We start from the raw sequence: 20,087 nt of genomic DNA, 5'->3' as shown, positions 1-20,087 counted from the left end.
GTAACACAAGAATATCTGCAGATGTTGGAAATCCAAAGCAACTCACACAAAATGCTGGAGGAAAAGGGGTCCTGAAGTTCTGAAAAAGGGTCTCGACTGTTTACTCTTTTCCATACGAGCTGCCTGAACTGCTGAGTTCCTGCAGCATTTTGTGTGTGTTGCTCCATATTTCTGTGTTCCTGCCTGTAGTTTCGGGATCACTTTGACATTCTCTCCTCGTTGTACCACTTTTCTACCTCTCAGATCTGATAGTAACTAAAGTGGGACCTTACTGCAGCGGTGACAATCCCTGAACACAGTTGACTTCTGAAGCAGCAAAAGAGAAAAACGGAAAGCACAATCCATTATCACCTACTGCTTCAGTCTCCTCTTCAAATATTATAATGGGTTTACAAACCTCCTCACAAGGGAAAGATTCATTAAAACATTACCTACTCAGATAAACCAGGAGTCTCTCAGTCCCACTTACAGCAGTATTACAGCAAATAGAAAACATGCAAAATGAAGATGGAAAATTGACAGAGTGAAATCAGATTACGAAGAGGAGATAAATGGAATGAACAATGGGCCAGAAAAGGAGAGAATCGTGATGTAGGAAGCTAATAACAATTACAGTCAGCTTATCAACCAAGTCCCATTAACCAGATGAATTCGTGTTGGTGATCTTGATGGAACACATGCTCACCCATAAGTCTGGACCACCTTCTCTGTCCTTGAAACTTGGTAGATGACCAATGAACCAAACATGGCTAATTCAATTTGTCTTTGGGTGCTAACTTTGCGGAGTTTGTACATTCTCCCTGTGACCACAAGGGTTTCATAAGGTATTAGTACATAAATATAGGCCCTTCAACTCAACCAGTCCATTCCAATCATGGTGCCCCCCCCCCACCAGTTCCAATTCCCTGCATTCAACTTATATCCCTCCAAGCTCCGCCCCTCCATGTACCTATCCAAGCCATACTATTGTACCTACCTTAACAACGACCTTCGGCCATTCATTCCACATTCAGATTTCATTATCACATGCACATCAAATATACAGTGAAATGTGTCAGTTGAGTTAACAACCTAAACACCAAAGGATGTGCTGGGGGCAGCCTGCAAGTGTTGCCACACTTTTCGGCGCCAACATAGCATGCCCACAATGCTCAGTAGAACAACATAAACACACGAAAACAGAGCATACCAAGGAACAAGAGTGAAAGAAACTCATTCCTCCCTCTCTCCCATGGACCCACCCACCCACATACGAATAGGGTCCTCTAACACCAGGACAGCCCATCTTCAGCCTCCAGGCTCCAGTGAACTTGTGGATTCTCAGACACAGCTTTGACTTCTCCAGCGGACTTGCTGAGTTTCATCATCGGGCCTCGAGTTCTGGACGTCTGATTGATCTTCGGGCTTTGATCTGGACCCCTGGTCAACCTTTGGATATCAATCTGAATTTTTGATCGATCCCACCACGCTCTTGCCGCTGACCTTCAAATGCAGAACGGAAGCTTAGGCTCTGGCCTGCCTTCTAATTCTCCCATATCCCTGCCCCTAAACCCTAACCTGACCCCAAACTCCATTCTCTGGCCCCCAAACCATCTCTATAAACCTAAATAAAAACTAAAACTCTGACCTGCAACCTCAGTGGAGACTACTGCTCGGTCCCATTTTGTCACCAACCTCTGCATGAAAGATTTGCCCTTAAAGTACCTTTTAAATCTCTCCCCTCTCACCCTAAACCTGTGCTCGCCAGTTTTGAACTCCCCCACCCTGGGGAAAAAACTGTCAACATTCACCTTATTTTTGCCTCTCATGATTTTAAACACTTTTGTAAAGTTAACCCTTATTCTACTACATCCCAGGAATAAAAACCGAGCTTGCCAATCTCTCTCTATAACTCAGGCCTTCTAGTCCTGGCAACATTCTCATAAATCTTCATTGCATGCTTTCCAATTTAACCAAACCTCTTCTATAATAGAGCAATCAAAACTGTACACACTATTCCAAGATCAGTGGCAGCAACAACTTTTACAACTGCAACATAATGCCTCAACTCTTCAACTCCCTGAGGAAGGCCAACGTGCTAAATGCTACTTTCACCACCCTGTCTATGACGCCACTTTCCATGAGCTATGCATGTCTAGGTCTTTCTGTTCCATTAGATGTCCTACCATTCACAGTACAAGTCCTACGCTGGTCAGGCTGGGTACACAGACTCCCCTGGGTCATCTGCTTTCCCCACACAACCCAAAGATATGCAGGTTGGTAAATGACTTGACCTTGGCAAGTGAGGTGGAGTCTGCAGGGAGCATAAAATGGGATGACTGTTGGGTTAGTTTAGATGGGTAACAATGGTCAGTGAAGGGCAGGATGCTATGCTTGCTCCATGCGCCATAACCACCTGAATCTCCAGGGGGCCAGCCGTTGGAATTTACTTCTCATTCCAACACCAATGTGTCTGTCCATGACCACCTCTATTGCCAAGATGAGGCTGGATGCAGAAACCCATCTCTCTCTCTCTCTCTCTCTCTCTCTCTCTCTCTCTCACACACACACACACACACTTCTCCCTCCAGTTTCTCTTCTCACCTCCTTCCCTTTCTTCCATGGCCCACTGTCCTCTCCTATCACATTCCATCTTCAGTCCTTTGTCACTTCCATCAATCACCTCCCAGCTTCTGATGTCATTCCCTCTCACTCACTCACTCTCCCTCCCTCACCTGCCTATCACACCGCCCCCCTGGATCCACATATCTCCTGCCACCTCTTGCCCAGCCCCCTTCCCTCCACCTTTTTACACTGGCTATTTCCCTTTTCTTTCCAGTCCTGATGAAAGGTCATGACCCAAAGCATATCCTTCCAGAGATGTTGCCTGACCCAGAGTTCGTCCAGCGTTTTGTGTGTTACTCCTGACCAACAATGACCTTCCCTTTGCCTACCCAACTTACCCTGGGATGCCGATGGTGTGAGGAAAGGGGGAGGGAAGAGAATGTGGGCAAATGTCTGCTTTTATTACCAGCACTCAACATACAGTATGTGATAATACAGGCTGCCTCTTGCACTCAGTTCCAAGTGCTTTCAATTCACTTGGTTCATTAAGAATAAGCATGCAGAAATACAACAAGCCAGTGTGCGTTGAGGACCTACTGGTGAAAGGCAAGTTGTTTTTATTCTTATATATTCTGATGTACAGTAAAAAACCTATTTACATGCCATCCATACAGATCTTTTCAGCACATCAGTGCACTGAGGTAGCACAAGGGAAAATAATGGAATGTCTATATAGATCAAAGTTTTACAGCATACAGAACATGTAAATTCAGGCAGATGATAAATTGCGAGGCCTTAACAAGGTAGATTATCAGACATCCCACCCTGCAAAAACTCATTTCAGGGAGGTAGCTCCATCAATTTGCAGGAGACTCCCGGAACTTCCGGGAGAGTTGGGATGTTTGCAATAGAGTAGCTCCTTAGCAGCCAGCCAGCTAGCTTAAATAACGTTAGCTATGCTGATGAACGAATGACACCCGTTAAACTCACCTCAACATGTCTTTTACGGTCTTAACCCACCATGGGCAATAGAAAAGTCACTGTTGCAAACAGTGCAGCGAGCAACACTGTTATTATTTTGACCCCTATTAGGCAGAGGTACACTGTAGGGTAGTCTGGGGTGACATACGTTTTATATTTTCTTCTTTTTTTGGAACATTCTGTCATGGTGCTCGTTCGTTCTTTCATGTTTTCTTTTCTCTCTCTCTCTCACACACACACAAAAATTGATTTCCGGGATATTGTATATAATTTGCAAGCATCAGGGACCCACTATCAATATGCAGGAGACTCCCGGAACTTCCGGGAGAGGTGGGATTTCTGGATTATAAGGTCAATATTCAATATTATTGTACCAGGACACATTTCATTAGACAATCATTAAGGACCCCCTTCACCCAGGGCATGCCCTCTTCTCATTGCTGACATCAAGGAGATGGTACAGGAGCCTGAAGGCATATAGTCAGTGTTTCAGGAACAGCTTCTTCCTTTCTGCCATCAGATTTATGAATGGACAATGAACCCATGAACACAACTATTTTACCTTCTTTTCTTGAACTACTTATTTAATTTAATTTTCTTTATTATATGTACTTCTAATTGTAACTTATAGTTTTTATTATGCTGTATTGTGAGGTACTGATGCAGCAGAACATATTTCATAACATATGCCAGTGATATCAGACCTGAATTTGATTTCAATAGCAAGGTAGAAGCTGTCCTTGAACCTGGCGATACTATATGTGCTGTCATCTTTTGTATATCTTCGCCAAAGGTGTGCAAAGGCAAAACTCTGTTCCTCCAGCAGAGTGTCTGCTACCTTGAATCTCCCGACATGCAGGGAAGGCATCAATTACCTAAATTCATTTTGGAGCGGTCTCCAAAATTGGCGACATGCAACATTAAGGATCACCACCACCCAGGACATGCCCTCTTCTCATTGTTATCATTGGGAAGGAGGTACAGGAGCCTGAAGGCATACACTCAGCGATTCAGGAACAGCTTCTTCCCCTCTGCCATCTGATTCCTAAATGGACATTGAATTCATGAACACTACCTCACTACTTTTTTATTTTCTGCTTTTTTTGCACAACTTATTTTAACTTAATTATTTAATAGACATTTAATGTAATTAAGTATTTTTTCTCTATATTTATCATGTATTTCATTGTACTGCTGTCATAAAGCTAACAAATTTCATGACATATGCTGGTGATATTAAACCTGATTCTGATCCTGATTCTCAGAGCAGACAACGCTCTCGATCCAACAGCAGAGGGCAGCATTGGATCACATGTGCAGCACATTGACTGAATAGATCAATTCCAGTTACAAGTGATTTTCATAATGGATTTCTAGGCAATCAGATGTAAGTATTTGTATGCCTGTTCCTACCTCTAATTCATATGTACAAAGTGTCAGGTACTGAATTCCTGATGCAGGGTTTTGCGACAGCAGACTGAATGGAGAGACAGTTCAAGAGCACCAGTTGTAAACAGAAGCTAAAATTGAAAGAGGAGAATGACAGGAAGGGACAGACTGGTGTGGTGTACGTAGAAGGCAGTGAGTGACTGGAACACTGACAGTGACAGACTTGCCTAAAAGGGCTGAATGAGAGAATCAAACAAAGAAACTAGACTCCAAGGAATGAACTGATGCTTGAGGATGGTGAGGCTGCATGATGGGTGCCACTGTTCTAGGGGTTACAGAGAAATTTTGATTGAAAGAGTGCAGTGAAAATTTACAAGGATGTTGCCGGGACGTAAGGACCTCAGTTATAGGGAAAGATTGAATAGGTTACGACTTTTTACAGGAAAATGCGGGGAAATTTGATAGAGGTCTACAAAATTATGAGGGGTATCGAAAGGGAAATACAAGCAGGCTTTTTCCACTGTTGGGTGAGACTAGAACTTGAGGTCATAAGTTAAGGGTGAAAAGTGAAATGTTTAAAGGGAACATGAGGGGGAACTACTTCACGCAAAGGTGACGAGCCTGTGGAACAAACTGACAATGAGAGTGGTGGATGCCAGTTCAATTTCAATGTTTAACAGAAATTTGGATAAGTACTTGGATGGGAGAGGTACGGTTTGGGTGCAGGTCAGTAAGACGAGGCAGAGTAATAGTTCAGCATGGTCTAGATGGGCTGAAGGGCCTGTTTCTGTACTGCAGCATTCTATGACTCTATGATTCTAAATGGAGGAGCAAGATTCCAGGGAGATGGCATAAAGGAATTAAAATATAAATAAGAGGTCATTAGGAACCTGGAACTAATGTCTGTCGTCAAAGCAATTAACAATTTGCTGGAGGAGCTCAGAATTGAGCACCAGCTGGACTCCCCTCCAGGGTTCTGAAAGAGGTAGCCAAAGAGACTGTGGAAGCATAGTAGTTCTCCTTCAAGAATTATTACATTCTGGAATAGTTCCAAAAGACTGGAAAATCACAAATGTCTCGATGTTAGAGTCCATTATTAATAATGAGTTTTCAGGATGCTTGGAGACACATGATAAAGTAGGCCAAAGTCAGCATGGTTTTCCATTACGGGGAAATCTTGTCGGACCAACTGTTGGAATTCTTTGAGGAAATAACAGGCAGGATAGACATAGGAGGCGGTGGACATTGTTTACTTGGATTTTCAGAAGAGCTTTGAGAAGGTACCACAAATGAAGCTGCTGAATATGATAACAGCACATGGTATTTACAGAAAAGATACCACCATGGACAGAAGATTGGCTGACAGGCAGAAGGCAAAGAGTTGGAATAAACGAGGCCTTTTCTGGTAGGCTGCTGGTGACTAGTGGCATTTTGCAGTGGTCGGCATTTAAGTTACATTTTAATAATCTGCATGAAAGGATTTGATGGTGTTGTGGCCAAGTTTGCAGATGATTCTCTGATAGGTAGAGGGGAGAGTGGTATTGAGTAAGCAGGGAATCTGCAGGACTAGGACAGATGAGGCGAATGAAAAAAGAAGTGGTAGATGGAATACAGAAAGTGAAATGTATGGCCATGCACTTTGGTAGAAGAGATAAAGACATAGACTATTTTCTAAAGGGGAAGCAAATTCAGAAATTGGATATTTGAAGTTCAAAGTTCAAGTACATTCAATGTCAAAGCACAAATATGTTATTTTGTTGCAGGCATTCACAGTAAATACAAGAAACACGGTAGAATCAATGAAAGACCACACCCAACTGGATGGACAAACAGTTTGCAAAAAACAACAAACTGTGCATATAGGTACAAAGAGAAAATAATAATAATAATAAATAAGCAATAAGTATCAAGAGCATGAAACAGAAAGTGCTTGCAGGTTAGTCCATAGGTTATGGGAACAGTTCAGTGATGGGTCAAGTTAAATTGAGTGAAGTTATGCTCTCCAGTTCAAGAGCCTGATGGCTGAGGGGAAGTAACTGTTCCTGGACTGTTGGTGTGGGTCATGAGGCTCCTGTACCTTCTTACTGATGGCAACAGTGAGAAGAGAGCAAGACATGATGGCTGCTGCATTCTTGCAACAACACTCCATGTAGGTGGGGTGGGCCTTATCAGTGACGGATTGGATTGTATCCACTACTTTTTGCAGGCTTTTACATTAAAGGGTATTGGTGTTTCCATACCAGAACATGGAGCCACCAATCAATATACTCTACAATGCAGATCTATAGAAGTTTGTCAAAGTTTTAGATGACAGACCAAATTATCACAAAATTCTGAGAGAGTACAGATGTTGCCATGCTCTCTTCATAGCTGCACTTACATGTTTGGCCCAGGACAGGTCCCTTGAAATAATAACACAGAGGAATTTAAAGTTACTGATCCTCTCTACCTCTGATTCCTCGATGAGAATTGGTTCCTGGGCCTCTAGTTTTCTCCACCTAAAGTCAATAATCAGCTCTTTGGTGTTGCTGATACTGGGTGAGAGGTTGTTATTGTGGCACCACAGCCAAATTTTCTACCTCCCTCCTATATGATGATGCATCGCCATCTTTGATTTGGCCAGTAACAGTGGTGTCATCAGCAATTTGAATATGGTATTGGCACTGTGCTTAGCATGACAGTCAAAAGTACGTAGGTTTCTGCAAATAAAACCAAGTGTGTTTTATGTTTAACGAAACCTGTAACACATTTTATTGAACTCAAAAACCTAAACACAAAAGCACACTAAAAACCTTTTACATAATAACGTCATCACGTCAGACCAGCCTCAAAGTGAACTCATTGTCGGTGGTTGTGAGTTATGTACATTTCTGTCAATTGTTCTATCCTACACAGGCCAGTCCCTCTGGCCAGGCCAGAACCGGCATGGTGAGCCTGTCTGCAGCTTGGAGAAGCCGCCTGGTTCAGGTCCTGTGTTCCACGGGTGGAGGAACCGCAGCTGCCTCTGCTGCATCCAGTGATGCGTTGACACACGCATGGTCCTGTTGCGGTGGCACGGGCATGGCAGCGGAATACTCCAAATCTTAGTGGGCCGGTTTAAGGTGATCTACCGAAATACATTCAGGTATAATAAAAGACTATCCTCCCCAACCCAAAACACAGAACGGGCCATACTAAGGGGGCCTATATGTTGTTGGTGTGTGTCATAGTGGACGGAAACTAACGAGACGGTGTGCAGGTCAACCGGTACCCAAGAGTGCTGAACGCAATGTTGGGAGGTAGGAATAGGTGAAAAGGAATTGAATTTGCTGAGGAGGGTGGAACGCTGATGAAAAGCCAACCAGGCAGTCAGGAATGAAATCACCTGGCACTTGTAGCAACAACACAACCACAGGTCCTGTTCTGAATCCCAGCAGGACCCATGGGAGTCGAATGCCGACATTCATCGGTCAGGGAAGCCCTCAGAGCAGCCTTCAAGGAGCGATGAAACCGCTGGCATAGGCCATTGGACTGCGTGTTATGGGCCATCACAGCCCAGAAATCTGAAATGAATTGGGGACTGTGGTCAGAGGAAATATCAGGTGAGGTGCCAAACTGAGCAACCCAGGTGCTGGTGAATGCCTGAGCCACATTCAATCAAACACATCCTTTCTGAGGCCATGCCAAACAAACTTTAGTTCTGTGAGGCCTTCCGGCCCAGATGCGAGAAACCATGTACGGAGTTGAAAGCAGTCCGTCTCCAGGTTCCGGGCACGATGGGATGAGGGCAACCAATTGAGACATCACACAGGTGAGAAATCCCAGCTGCCCTGAACTTAATGTCAGTCCACAGCAGGATGGTGACTGTTGTTCGGTAAGCCTGGACCTCTGGGTCAGTAGCTTGGTCGACTGCCATGCCAGCACAGTCAACCCCTATGTGTATGGCTTCAATGGCTGGCCGTGAGATGCAGTCAGCCACAGCATTAATTTTCCCCTTGATATGTTGTATATCAGGCAGATCCTATTGGCTGTTGATGGAGTAGCAATGCTTTCATAGGTGCTCCCTACCCTTTTTAATCTACTGCTTCCAACTTGTTCTGAAAACTTACTTTTAAACATAATACTACTTTATGAGTCATGCTAAAGCTCCTAAAAAAGAGGAGGACCCTCCGGTAACTTTGGAATCTATTTTGGTGACACTTCGGCAAGATAAAAATGAACTTTCCGAGGAGTTTCAGCAATACAGTGCTGAATTTAAACGGATGGATGGAAAATTGGATTCTATTCAAAAAACTTTAAGTGAACATGATAAACGGATAAGAGAGAACGAAAATATTTTGACAGTGTTCGACGCGAAGATTGATGCCCTGGAACAGATCTGTGATAAACAGTTAGAGGTTAATGAAATATCAAGACAGAAGATTATCAACTTAGAAAATAGAAACAGAAGAAATAATCTACGTGTTCTGGGTTTTAAAGAGTCATTGGAAGGCAATCAGCCTTCGGGATTTTTTGCAAACCTTTTGGCTAATTTATTTCTGAATATTTTAAAATCTCCACCTAAAATAGACCAAGCTCACAGATCGCCTGTACCCAGACCTCCTCCGGGAGGACAACTCCGCTCAGTGATAATTTGTCTTCACGGCTTTCAAATAAATGAACCTTTAATTTGTGAAGCCCGTCAGAAAGGTATGATTGATTATGAAGACCAGAAGTTCAGATTTGTGAAAGATTTTCACCCGAGGTGTTGAATGAATGCTTCCAGTTTAAAAAAGTCATGTCTGCACTGTATAATAAAGGTTTTAAACCCTCTCTTCGATACCCTGCTCGTCTTAGAATCATTTTGAAAAGTGGTTCTCAGAGATGGTTTCGCTCGACCAAAGAGGTGCAGGATTTCTTGAGTGCCGAATCAATCTCAGAAGTTTAACTGTTCAATAACTCTTTACACAAATTTACCTTGTGTCTGCTTGATGGATCCTTTTTTTAGAATCAGCAGTCTAACTAACTGTTCATTACTTTCTTTTATGAACAATTTATTTTTTTTTGCTTTTGGTACACCTTCCTATCTAATTTTGTTTGTACTTTTATTTCCCTGTTTAGAAAATTAAAGATTTAATATTAGTAAGTTTTCTTTGAGTTAATACTTTCTAAGTTAATATGTTTTGAACTTTCATATTTCTTTCTAATATTTTATACTATAATTTTTTTATGAGTTTTTTAATATGCTTAATTTTGCTCCGTTTTTCTGTTGTGGCTTGTTGGAATGCAGTTTTGCCTTGAAAAAAATTTTTTGGAACTTGTCTTGTTTTGGGAGGGATGTTGGATTTAGCTGTCAACTGCCCTTTGGTCGATTTTCTCTCTTCGGGCGGGAGGTGGGGGGTGGCTTTCATTTTTTCTTTCAGCTGTTTAGTTCTCTTTGCTTCATTTGTTGCTTGGTTATTTTTTCTTAAAGCTCATTGTTTGGATTTAATATATATTCCAGTGGTATTTATCCAAACATCTCCTTTAAGCAATATTTAAAATGGACCATATTTTTAATTTACTTAGTTTTAATGTGAAAGAATTAAACCATCCTGCGTAACTTAATAAGATATTTAATTATATTAAGAAATTGAATTAAATTATTTTCTTACAAGAAGCACGTGTTCATAAATTTGATAATTTATGTCTTTTCAGCTGTTGGAAGGATTTGTCTTTCCATTCTTCTTTTCAGGCTAAGGCAAGAGGAGTTTCGATTCTTATACACAATTCAGTTTCTTTTGTTCAACATAATGTATTATCTGATACAAATGGGCATTTTGTTATAGTCTCAGGGAAATTAGATAATAAATTAATGGTTTTTGCTAATATGCCCCAAACATAGATGATCCAGGCTTTTTGAACTTTTTTTTCCGCTTTTACCAGATTTAAGTTTATATTCTTTGGTTTTAGGAGGAGACTTCAACTGTTGTTCAGATCCTGTTTGAAATCGTTCTTCTTCTAAACAATTGACATGTAGTAGATCCGCCTCCTTTATCCAATCTTTTCTAATGAAATGTGACATTATTGATGTTTGGCGCTTTTTGCATCCAACAGATAGAGAGTACTCATTTTTTTTCTCATGTTCATCATGCATATTCCAGGATTGATTTTGTTTTGTTGATAGCCAATTGATTCCATTGGTTCGATCCTGTGAACATAAAGAAATTGCTGTTTCAGATCATGCTCCTTTGTTTTTATTTTTAAATCTTCCAGGTGTCTCCAGAATCAACAGGTTCTGGCATTTTAATCCAACTCTATTATCTGATAAGGATTTTTTTTAATTTTTGGAGAGACAAATTATTCTTTTTTTTGAAGAGAATACGCTAGAAGAGACTTCTCGTTTTATTTTATGGGATGCTTTTAAGGCTTATATTAGAGGACAGATGATTTCTTTTACCGCAAGTGTTAAGAAAAAAAGCTAATAAGGAGAGAATTGAATTAGTCAATCAGTTGAAACAATTAGACCAAAAATATGCTTTGGCTCCAGATCCTGCTTTATATAAAAAAGTGTTGAAATTAAAACGAAATACAATCTGCTTTTAACTTATCCAATTGAAACTCAACTTTTAAAAGATAATAGTCAGTTTTATGTTCATGGAGATAAATAGGGTAAACTATTGGCTAACCAATTAAAGACCTTTACAGTTAAATGCCAAATTAAAGAAATTTGTGAACCTAAAGGTGATAAAACATCTGATCATTTAGAAATAAATGATACTTTTTGAGAATTCTATTCTAAACTTTATAGTTCTGATTGTCCAAAAGATAATACTGTAATGAATAATTTATTAGATCGACCAAATATTCCTACACATTCTGATGATAATCGAAAATTGCTGGATCAACCCATTTCTTATGAGGAAATTGACGAGGTTGTTCACTTTTTGCACTTGGGGAAGACTCTGGTCCTGATGGATTTTCTGGAGAGTTTTATAAGGCTTTTCCTTCTTTGCTTATACCTCACTTATATTCAGTCCTTTCAGACTCTTTTAAATTAGGTAGATTGCCACAATCTTTTTATAAAGCCTCCATTTCACTTATTCTTAAAAAAAAATCCAACTGAATGTTCTTCTTATAAACAAATTTCATTACTTAATGTTGATACTAAAATTTTATCTAAACTTTTGGCTCGTAGGATTGAAAATGTTTTGCCATCTATTATTTCTGATAATCAGACTGGATTTATCAAAAGTCAATATTCCCACTTTAATATTCATCGTTTATTGAATATTTATTCTCCTTCTAAAGAGATACCAGAATGTACGATATGCTTAGATGCTGAGAAAGCCTTTGATCGGGTTGAATGGAATTATTTATTTAAAACTTTAGAAAAATTTAACTTTGGGCCCGATTTTATTCAATGGATTAAATTACTTTACTTGTCTCCCTCCACTCAGGTGCTTGCTAAGTCTCAGAATTCTAAACCATTTAAACTTCAACGTGGAACCAGACAAGGTTGTCCTTTGAGTCCTTTGCTTTTTGATTTCGTCTTAGGACCTTTAACTATTGCTTTCCGGGAATCTAATGATATCATTGGTATTTTAAGGAGGGGTATTACTCACAAAGTATCTCTTTATGCTGATGACCTTATGCTCTACATTTCTAATGTGGAGTCTTCTTTACCTTCAGTACTTTCTTTACTTTCCTGCTTTAGTCAGTTTTCAGGATATGAACTTAACTTTTATAAGAGTGAACTTTTTCCTTTGAATAATTTGGTATTAGTTAACACTAACCTTCCTTTTAAAATTGTAAGAAATCAATTTAATCTGGGTGTAACAATTACTAGGAATTATAAATTCCTTTTTAAAGAAAATTTTTTTACTCTGCTGAATTATGTTAAGAAGGCACTATCAAATTGGTCACCCCTCTCTTTATCGTTGATTGGCCAAATTAATTCTATTAAAAATAATATTTTGCCTAAATTTTTATAATTATTTCATGCCGTACCTGTTTTTATTCCTAAATCCTTTTCTGATCCTGTGGATTCTATTATATTTTCGTATATATGGAAAAATACAATTTCTCAATTAAATAAAATTCATCTTCAAAAAGCTAAAAAGAATGGAGGTCTAGCTTTACCCAATTTTAGGTTTTATTACTGGGCAGTCAATATACGGAACCTTACGTTTTGGTTATATTATATTAATCGAGAGGACTGTCCGGTCTGGGTTTCTTTAGAAGCTAATTCTGTTAATGAATTTTCTATCATTTCTCTTCTTGGATCCTCAATTCCTTTCTCTTTAGGTAACTTAACTGATAATTTTGTAGTTAAACACTCCTTGAGGATTTGGATTGGACTTAGGGACCATATGGAGGGGGGTAAGCTCAGGGGATATTCAACCAGCATTCAATTCCAAGTCTTTCCACGTTGGTAAACTCAGCTTTCCTGGTTGCCAGCTTTTTTGGTTCCAGTCTACACGTGTGTGCATGGACTGGTGGGCCAGTTGTGGGAATGTGGTGCTTGACCCCAAGCCTTGCGATTGTAGTGAAGAATATGGGCTTGATGAGGTCCGACAATTCACACAGCAGTCAAGTAAACTGACGTACGGTGATGCATATACTTGACAGAGTCATTGTGGGGAGCTTACTGGGGGAGCAGGGTAACAACCCAAAGACCTTGAAATCCAGAAGCTGGCAGTTCTCAAGATCAACTAACAGATTTTGGGCTCACAGGAAAACTGCACCAAGCAGAGGTCTAACCACTTTAGCCAGGATGAAGTCCTATGTGCCTCAGACTGCTGAAGCGAGAGGCTAAAGATATCGGTGAATACTCCAGCCAGTTGATTAGCACAAGTCTTTAGTACTTCACCAGGTACTCCTTCTGGGCTGGATGCTTTCCATGGGTTTACCCTCTTGAAGGGTACTCGCACGTTGGCCTCACAGACTGAAATCATATAGTCATTGGGGGCTATGGGAGTTTCTGAAGGTGCCTCCTTGTTTTGATGTTCAAAGTGAGCATGAAAGGCACTGAGCTCATCTGGAGCAAGGGCTCAATGTCACCTATGTCACTTGGTTTCACTTCGTAAGATGTGTGAAGGGCCTTTGGAGACCTAGAGTAGGATTTTCTAAAAGTTAACTTGCAGGTTGAGTCTGTAATATGGAAGGCAAATGCCATTCAGCATGCATTTTGAGAGGACTAGAATATAGAAGTAAGGATATAATGCTGAGGCTTTATAAGGCAACAGGCCCCAACCACCGAGCCGCAGACTGGTAGCAGGCCGCAAAGCACGTGCTACCGTGCCGCGAGGAAACGATATGATTTGGCGATATGAAACGATATGAGTCAGCTGCACCTTTCGTCATTCCCCGTCATGCACACTGTTGAACTTTAACGCACGCGAGGTCATCAGTGACCCAAGATGCAAATGATCCAAGATGTGCAAAGGAATAGGTCCGTAACCCATTTGTGAATGTCCCCAGTGAATCATCCATGTCAGTGCGGGAAAAGATCAATTCCTCGAGCTTGCAAATGATGGTGGGCTGAAAAGTATGTTTGACATAACATCTCTGCCAGCATTCTGGATCAAAGTCAAGGCTGAATATCCTGAGAAAGCTACGAAAGCACTGAAAACGTTGCTTCCATTTCCAACATCATATCGCTGCAAAACAGAGTTTTCTGCAATGAATGCAATGAAAACTAAATTGCAGCATCGACTGGACATAAGGAACCCCGTTCGAGTATCGCTGTCTCCCATCACCCCTCAATGGGACTGTCTTGTTGCAGGAAAACAAGCCCAGGGCTCCCACTGATTCAGCGATATTAGTGTGTTGCTATGATTTTATATGTTCATACAAGGAAAATATGCTCTGTGTGTTTAATATCCAAACGTTACTTAAAATGTTAGGATGCTATTGACTTATAAGTGACTTATAATTCAGTGGTCCCCAACCTCCGGGTCGTGAAGAATGCAGCGGTACAGTGGTAGTCTGACTGCACCCAGCACACCTTTTAAAAAAAAGCCGAAATAAACAAGCTAATTGATTAGGTGCTGCCCAGCACGTAATCAATTAGCTTGTTTATTTCTGCTTTTTTCTTAAAGGTGTGCTGGGTGCGTTCCGGCCACTGCTGTACCGCTGCATTCTTCACGGCCCGGAGGTTTGGGACCACTGTTATAATTGACTTATCACTATATTCATGCGAGGAAAATATGCGCTGTGTGTTTAATGTTAAATTTGTTAGATAAACCCCTTTAGAAATGAAATTGAGTGTAATAGCTACTTATAAGTGACTTATAGTTGACTTATCACCTATATTCTGGTCGTGATTAAGTTGGGGACCCCTGTTATAAGGCATTGGTCAGACAAGACAGATCCTTGTGCTTCTACTATCCAAAAGTTACTCAGAAGTCATGAATGAGGCATAAAGCTTACTGTTTGCAATTTTATTAAGCACCAGAAGAACAAAGAATAAACAAAAAAAAGACAAAAGGAAAAACCATTTGTGGTCATCTCATGCTCAGACTATAGATAACACAAATTCCAATCATAGCAATTAACCCATAAAATAGCCAGGTATAAGTGGCATGACACCTGTTCCTGAAACCAAGGAGTTTCTGGAAAAAAAAACAGAAGAAATTGTACCATAATTGCAGGAAACATCCAAAAGGGCAGAGGGAAAAGGCTGGACAGAGAGACAAAAAAGAAAATGAAATGCGTTGAGTTTAAGTGTGTCATGCACGAAGTATGAAATGAACAGAGAAAGTGAAGTAAATGGGTGAAAGAAACATACAGAGAACAAGAAATAAAGCAAGAAAAAAATGAAAGAGAGATAGAAAATGAATAATCATAATAATGAATTGGATGCAAAAGGACACTTCCATCAGAATGCTGTTGCTGAGTTTCAGTTCACCGTTCAACATTGTCTCACAAACCATGGTGAATGAACTCCGGCTCTTGGACTGAATTGACCACTGTACCACAGGGTGCTGAACTTTGTAGCCAGCAGACCTCATAGTCAGGATGCACAACTACTGCTCCATCCCCACTATCCTCTACACGGGTGTCCCCGGGGACTGTGTGCTGAGCACACTGTTGTCTGCTCCTCTCACACACGACTGCAAGGCCAAGCACCCGAGCAATCGTATGGTCAAGTTTGCCGATGTCTCGACGGTGGTGGGGCTCATCACCAGCAATGATGAGACAGCTTCCTGAGGGAAGGTGGAAGAGCTCGAAGCCTGGTGCCGATGTCAAAAAGATCTAAGAGATGGTTATTGACTTCAGAAAAACCTGCACTACTCACACCGCTCTTCAAATTGGCGGCACAGCACTGGAAATTGCGAGCACATCCCACTCAACCCCTAATGGTCCCAGAGCACATCCAACACAACCAGGAAAGCTCACTAATGCCCTGCTTTCTGAGGGAGCTGAAGAGAGGGGACTATGCACATCAATTCTTAAAACCTTCTACAGATGCACAGCTGAGAGCATTCCAACACGTTACATCACCGCGGAAACCACACTGCAGCGTACAGGAGGGTTCTACAACGGGTAGCTAAACTGCCCCACACATCACCAGCACCAGCTCACTCGCCATTAAGGACATACGTAGTGAAAGGTGCCGGAAAAAGGCCAGCAATACCATGAAGGTTTCCACTGCCCTGTTTATGAACTGATTGTCCGACTTACATCAAAGCGACTATCTAACATCTATGTCAGAATCACCAGACTCGAAAGATGACAAGTAATCAACACCTCCACCCATTAACCCATCCTATCACAGTCTTCACTAGCACTCCCTCATGAACAGATACTACTGTGCCTAGCATTACTTTATGTACATGCAGTCTATGTCTATACAGTACTGTGCAAAAGTCTTGGGCATATATATATATCTATCGAGGGTGTGTAAGACATTTGCATAGTACTGTATGTTGGTTAAAATAGGAAGGTGGTTGTGAAACAGAAGTAAGAGTACTTAGCTTTGTATTAGCTCAGTAGTATTAAGGGTTATTTGGCAACTGGAAGGACACAATAGACAGTATTGTGCAAAAGTCGTAGGCACCCTAGCTGTATATATGTGCTGAAGACTTTTACACAGGACTGTAAGCTAATCTTATGACTTTATATTTATTGTGATTTAAATTTTGTTCTTTATGCTTATTGTATTTTTTCTTCTGCATCTGATCTGGAGTAACAATCATATTTTTCCCCTTTTCACTCGCGACCAATGACAATAAACAATCTCGATTGTAATCCTGACATGGTGATGTCTTTTGGGAGGGCAAGCAAAAGTATGAATTACACAGTTAATGTTTGGGCCTCAGAGAGAGTTGACGAATGAGGGACCTTGGGCTCCATACATCCCTGCAAGTGGTAGTGCAGAAAAAGCAGCAGTGAAGAAGCCTTATGGGATACTTTGCTTTAGCAGCTATGCCCTAACATACAAGAACAAGGACATTATGTTAGGTAACAGCAGGAGTATTGTGTGCAGTCTACACTTTCGGAGGAATGTGTAGGTGCTGGAGAGAGTGCAGAGGAGATTTACCAGGATGTTGATTGGAATGGAGGGCTTTAGTAATGGAGAGGAACTGGACAGGCTGGGTTCGCTTTCCCTGGACCACAGGAGATTAAGATGCGAACTGACAAAGATGTATGATTATGAAGGGATAATGTAGATAGTATCGTATTGGTGCATGGCCAAGTGGTTAAGGCGTCAGTTTAGTGATCCGAAGGTCACTAGTTCGAGCCTCAGTTGAGGCAGCGTGTTGTGTCCTTGAGCAAGGCACTTAACCACACATTGCTCTGTGATGACACCGGTGCCAAGCTGTATCGGCCCTAGTGCCCATCCCTTGGACAACATCGGTGGCGTGGAGAGGGGAGACTTGCAGCATGGGCAACTGCCAGTCTTCCATACAACCTTTCCCAGGCCTCTGCCCTGGAAACCTTCCAAGGCGCAAATCCATGGTCTCATGAGACTAAAGGATACCTACATAAAAAAAAGATAGTATATTTGTCACATGGAGATGGGATCCAAGACACAAAGACATAGATTTAATGTACAGTAAGAGATGGGAGTTTTAGAGGGGACCCAAGGGGAATTTTACTAGAATGCTTGCAATTGGGAACATGTTACCTGAACAGATGATGGAGGAAGACATTCTCACAGCATTTAAGAAACATTTAGAGGAGTGATGGAGGAAATGTGAGGTGCCATATTAGGAAGAAGGTGATCATATATTCCTATGGATATTATAGAACCAGAATCGGGTTTAATATCACAGGCATTTGTCATGAAACTTGCTGTTTTGCAGAAGCAGTACATTGTAATACATACTTAAAAAATACTATGAATGACAATAAGAAATGTTTATATAAATATATATATATATATATACACACACACAGACACACACATATTTAAAAAAACAAATAATATATTTATATATATTAAAATACGTTTTCTTTTTAAATACAAATTAAATTCAATAAGGAGAGTGAGAAAAGGAAAATAATTCGGAGGTAGTTTACATGGGTCCATTCAGAAATCTGATGTCAGTGGGGAAGAAGTTGTTCCTAAGAGATTGATTTTATGTCTTCAGGGTCTTGTACCTCCTTCCTTGTTAGTAGCAATGAAAAGAGGGCATCTTCTGGGTGATGGGGGTTCTTCACATCGCCCTTTGAAGATGTCCTCAATATGCCCATGATGGAGTTGGCTGAGTTTGCAACTTTCTGCAGCCTTTTTCTGATCATGTACAGTGGCCTCTCCATACCAGACGATGATGTAACTAGGCAGAACGCTCTTCACTTTGCATCCGTAGAAATTTACGAGAGTCTTTGGTGAAATATCATGTCTCCTCAAATTCCTAACGAAATATAGCCACTGTTATGCCTTCTTTGTAATTGCATCAATATATTGGGCCCAGGATATATCTTCAGAGAGGGATGTTGGCAGCCGGGAACGTGAAACGGCTCACCCATTTCACTGCTGAACCCTCAATGAGAACTGGTGTGTCTTCCCTTAACTTCTTCTTCCTGAAGTCCACAATCAATTCCTTGATCTTACAGACGCTGTTTGAGTCATGCCTAGACACAGAGTCATGACTGTAGAGCCAGTACAGCAGTTGGCTAAGCACACATCCCTGAGGTGCACCAGTGTTCAATGTCAGCAAGGTGACAACGTTATTTCTGATCTGCACTGACTGTGGTCTCCTGATGAGGAAGTCAAGGATCCAGTTGCAGAGGGAAGCACAGAGGCTCAGGTTTGGGAGCTTGTTGGTTAGTACTGAGGGTATGATGGTGTTGAGCGCTGAGCTGTAATGAATAAACAGCAGCTTGATGTGTGTATTGCTGTTGTCCAGATCATCCAAGGCCAAGTGGAGAGTCAGTGAGATTGTATCCACTGTGGACCTATTATGACGATAGGCAAATAGCACAGGGTCCAGGTCCTTGCTTGGGTAGGAGATGATTCTGGACATGACCAACCTCTCAAAGCACTTCATCACAGTAGATGTGAGTTCCATTGGGCAACAGTCATTGAGGCAGCTCACCCTGTTCTTCTTGGGCACTGGTATGATCTCACACTTTTGAAGCAGGTGGGAATCTCTGCCTTCAGCAGTGAGAGATTGAAGATGTTCTTGAATGCTCCCACCAGTTGGTTGGCACAGGTTTGAAATCCCTACAATGGGTGGAGACACGTCTCCACCAAAAGAGGTGTAAGGTGCTCCTTCGCTCCACTAGCCTGCATATCTCCCTTGGGCAAGGTGTAACACCTGCTTAGCCTCCCAATCAGGGGTCAGTGAAGCCACGGGTTCAGGTAGTGGGTGGCCGTATGAACAGCTGGTGCGTATCACGTCCTGGTTGTGTGACCACTGACGCCAGGCAGAATGTCTCTGAAGAGTATTGATAATGGCTGGGTTCACCTGTCTTGTAAAGACACTGCCCAGAAGAAAGCAGTGGCAAAACACCACTTCTGTAGAAAAATTTGCCAAGAACATCATGGTCATGGATAGACCACGATCACTTATATCATATGACATGGCACATAATGAAGATGATAAGGCATCAGGGCCTGTCTCCTTGTGAGGGTTTACCTTCTTGAGAGCTGTTCTGACGTCCGCCTCCGAGACAGAGGTTACAGGGTCACCAGATGCTGCAGAGACTTGCACAGCTGTAGTTTTTAATCTCCCCTTCAAAACGTGCATAAAAGGCATTTAGCATCACAGCCATTCATGATG

At 41.4% G+C, this 20,087-nt stretch overlaps 1 protein-coding gene across 4 annotated transcripts in view; it reads right to left on the bottom strand.

The window, feature by feature from the left end:
* Positions 1–20,087, bottom strand: part of LOC140196465 (glypican-5-like) — a 648,398-nt gene that overhangs the window by 282,436 nt on the left and 345,875 nt on the right. The window contains exon 7 of one of the 4 annotated variants that reach the window (XM_072255731.1): positions 10,574–11,062. The exons of the other annotated variants lie outside the window; for them this stretch is intronic. Coding sequence (XP_072111832.1) covers positions 10,936–11,062 — 127 coding nt within the window. The 3' untranslated portion in view covers positions 10,574–10,935. Of the gene's footprint in view, positions 1–10,573; positions 11,063–20,087 lie in introns of those variants that run through there. 4 annotated transcript variants of the gene reach the window in all.

Source organism: Mobula birostris, chromosome 4 (assembly GCF_030028105.1).
Source record: "Mobula birostris isolate sMobBir1 chromosome 4, sMobBir1.hap1, whole genome shotgun sequence".
NCBI classification, from domain to species: Eukaryota; Metazoa; Chordata; class Chondrichthyes; order Myliobatiformes; family Myliobatidae; genus Mobula; species Mobula birostris.
This window is presented reverse-complemented; position numbering and strand designations above follow the sequence as displayed.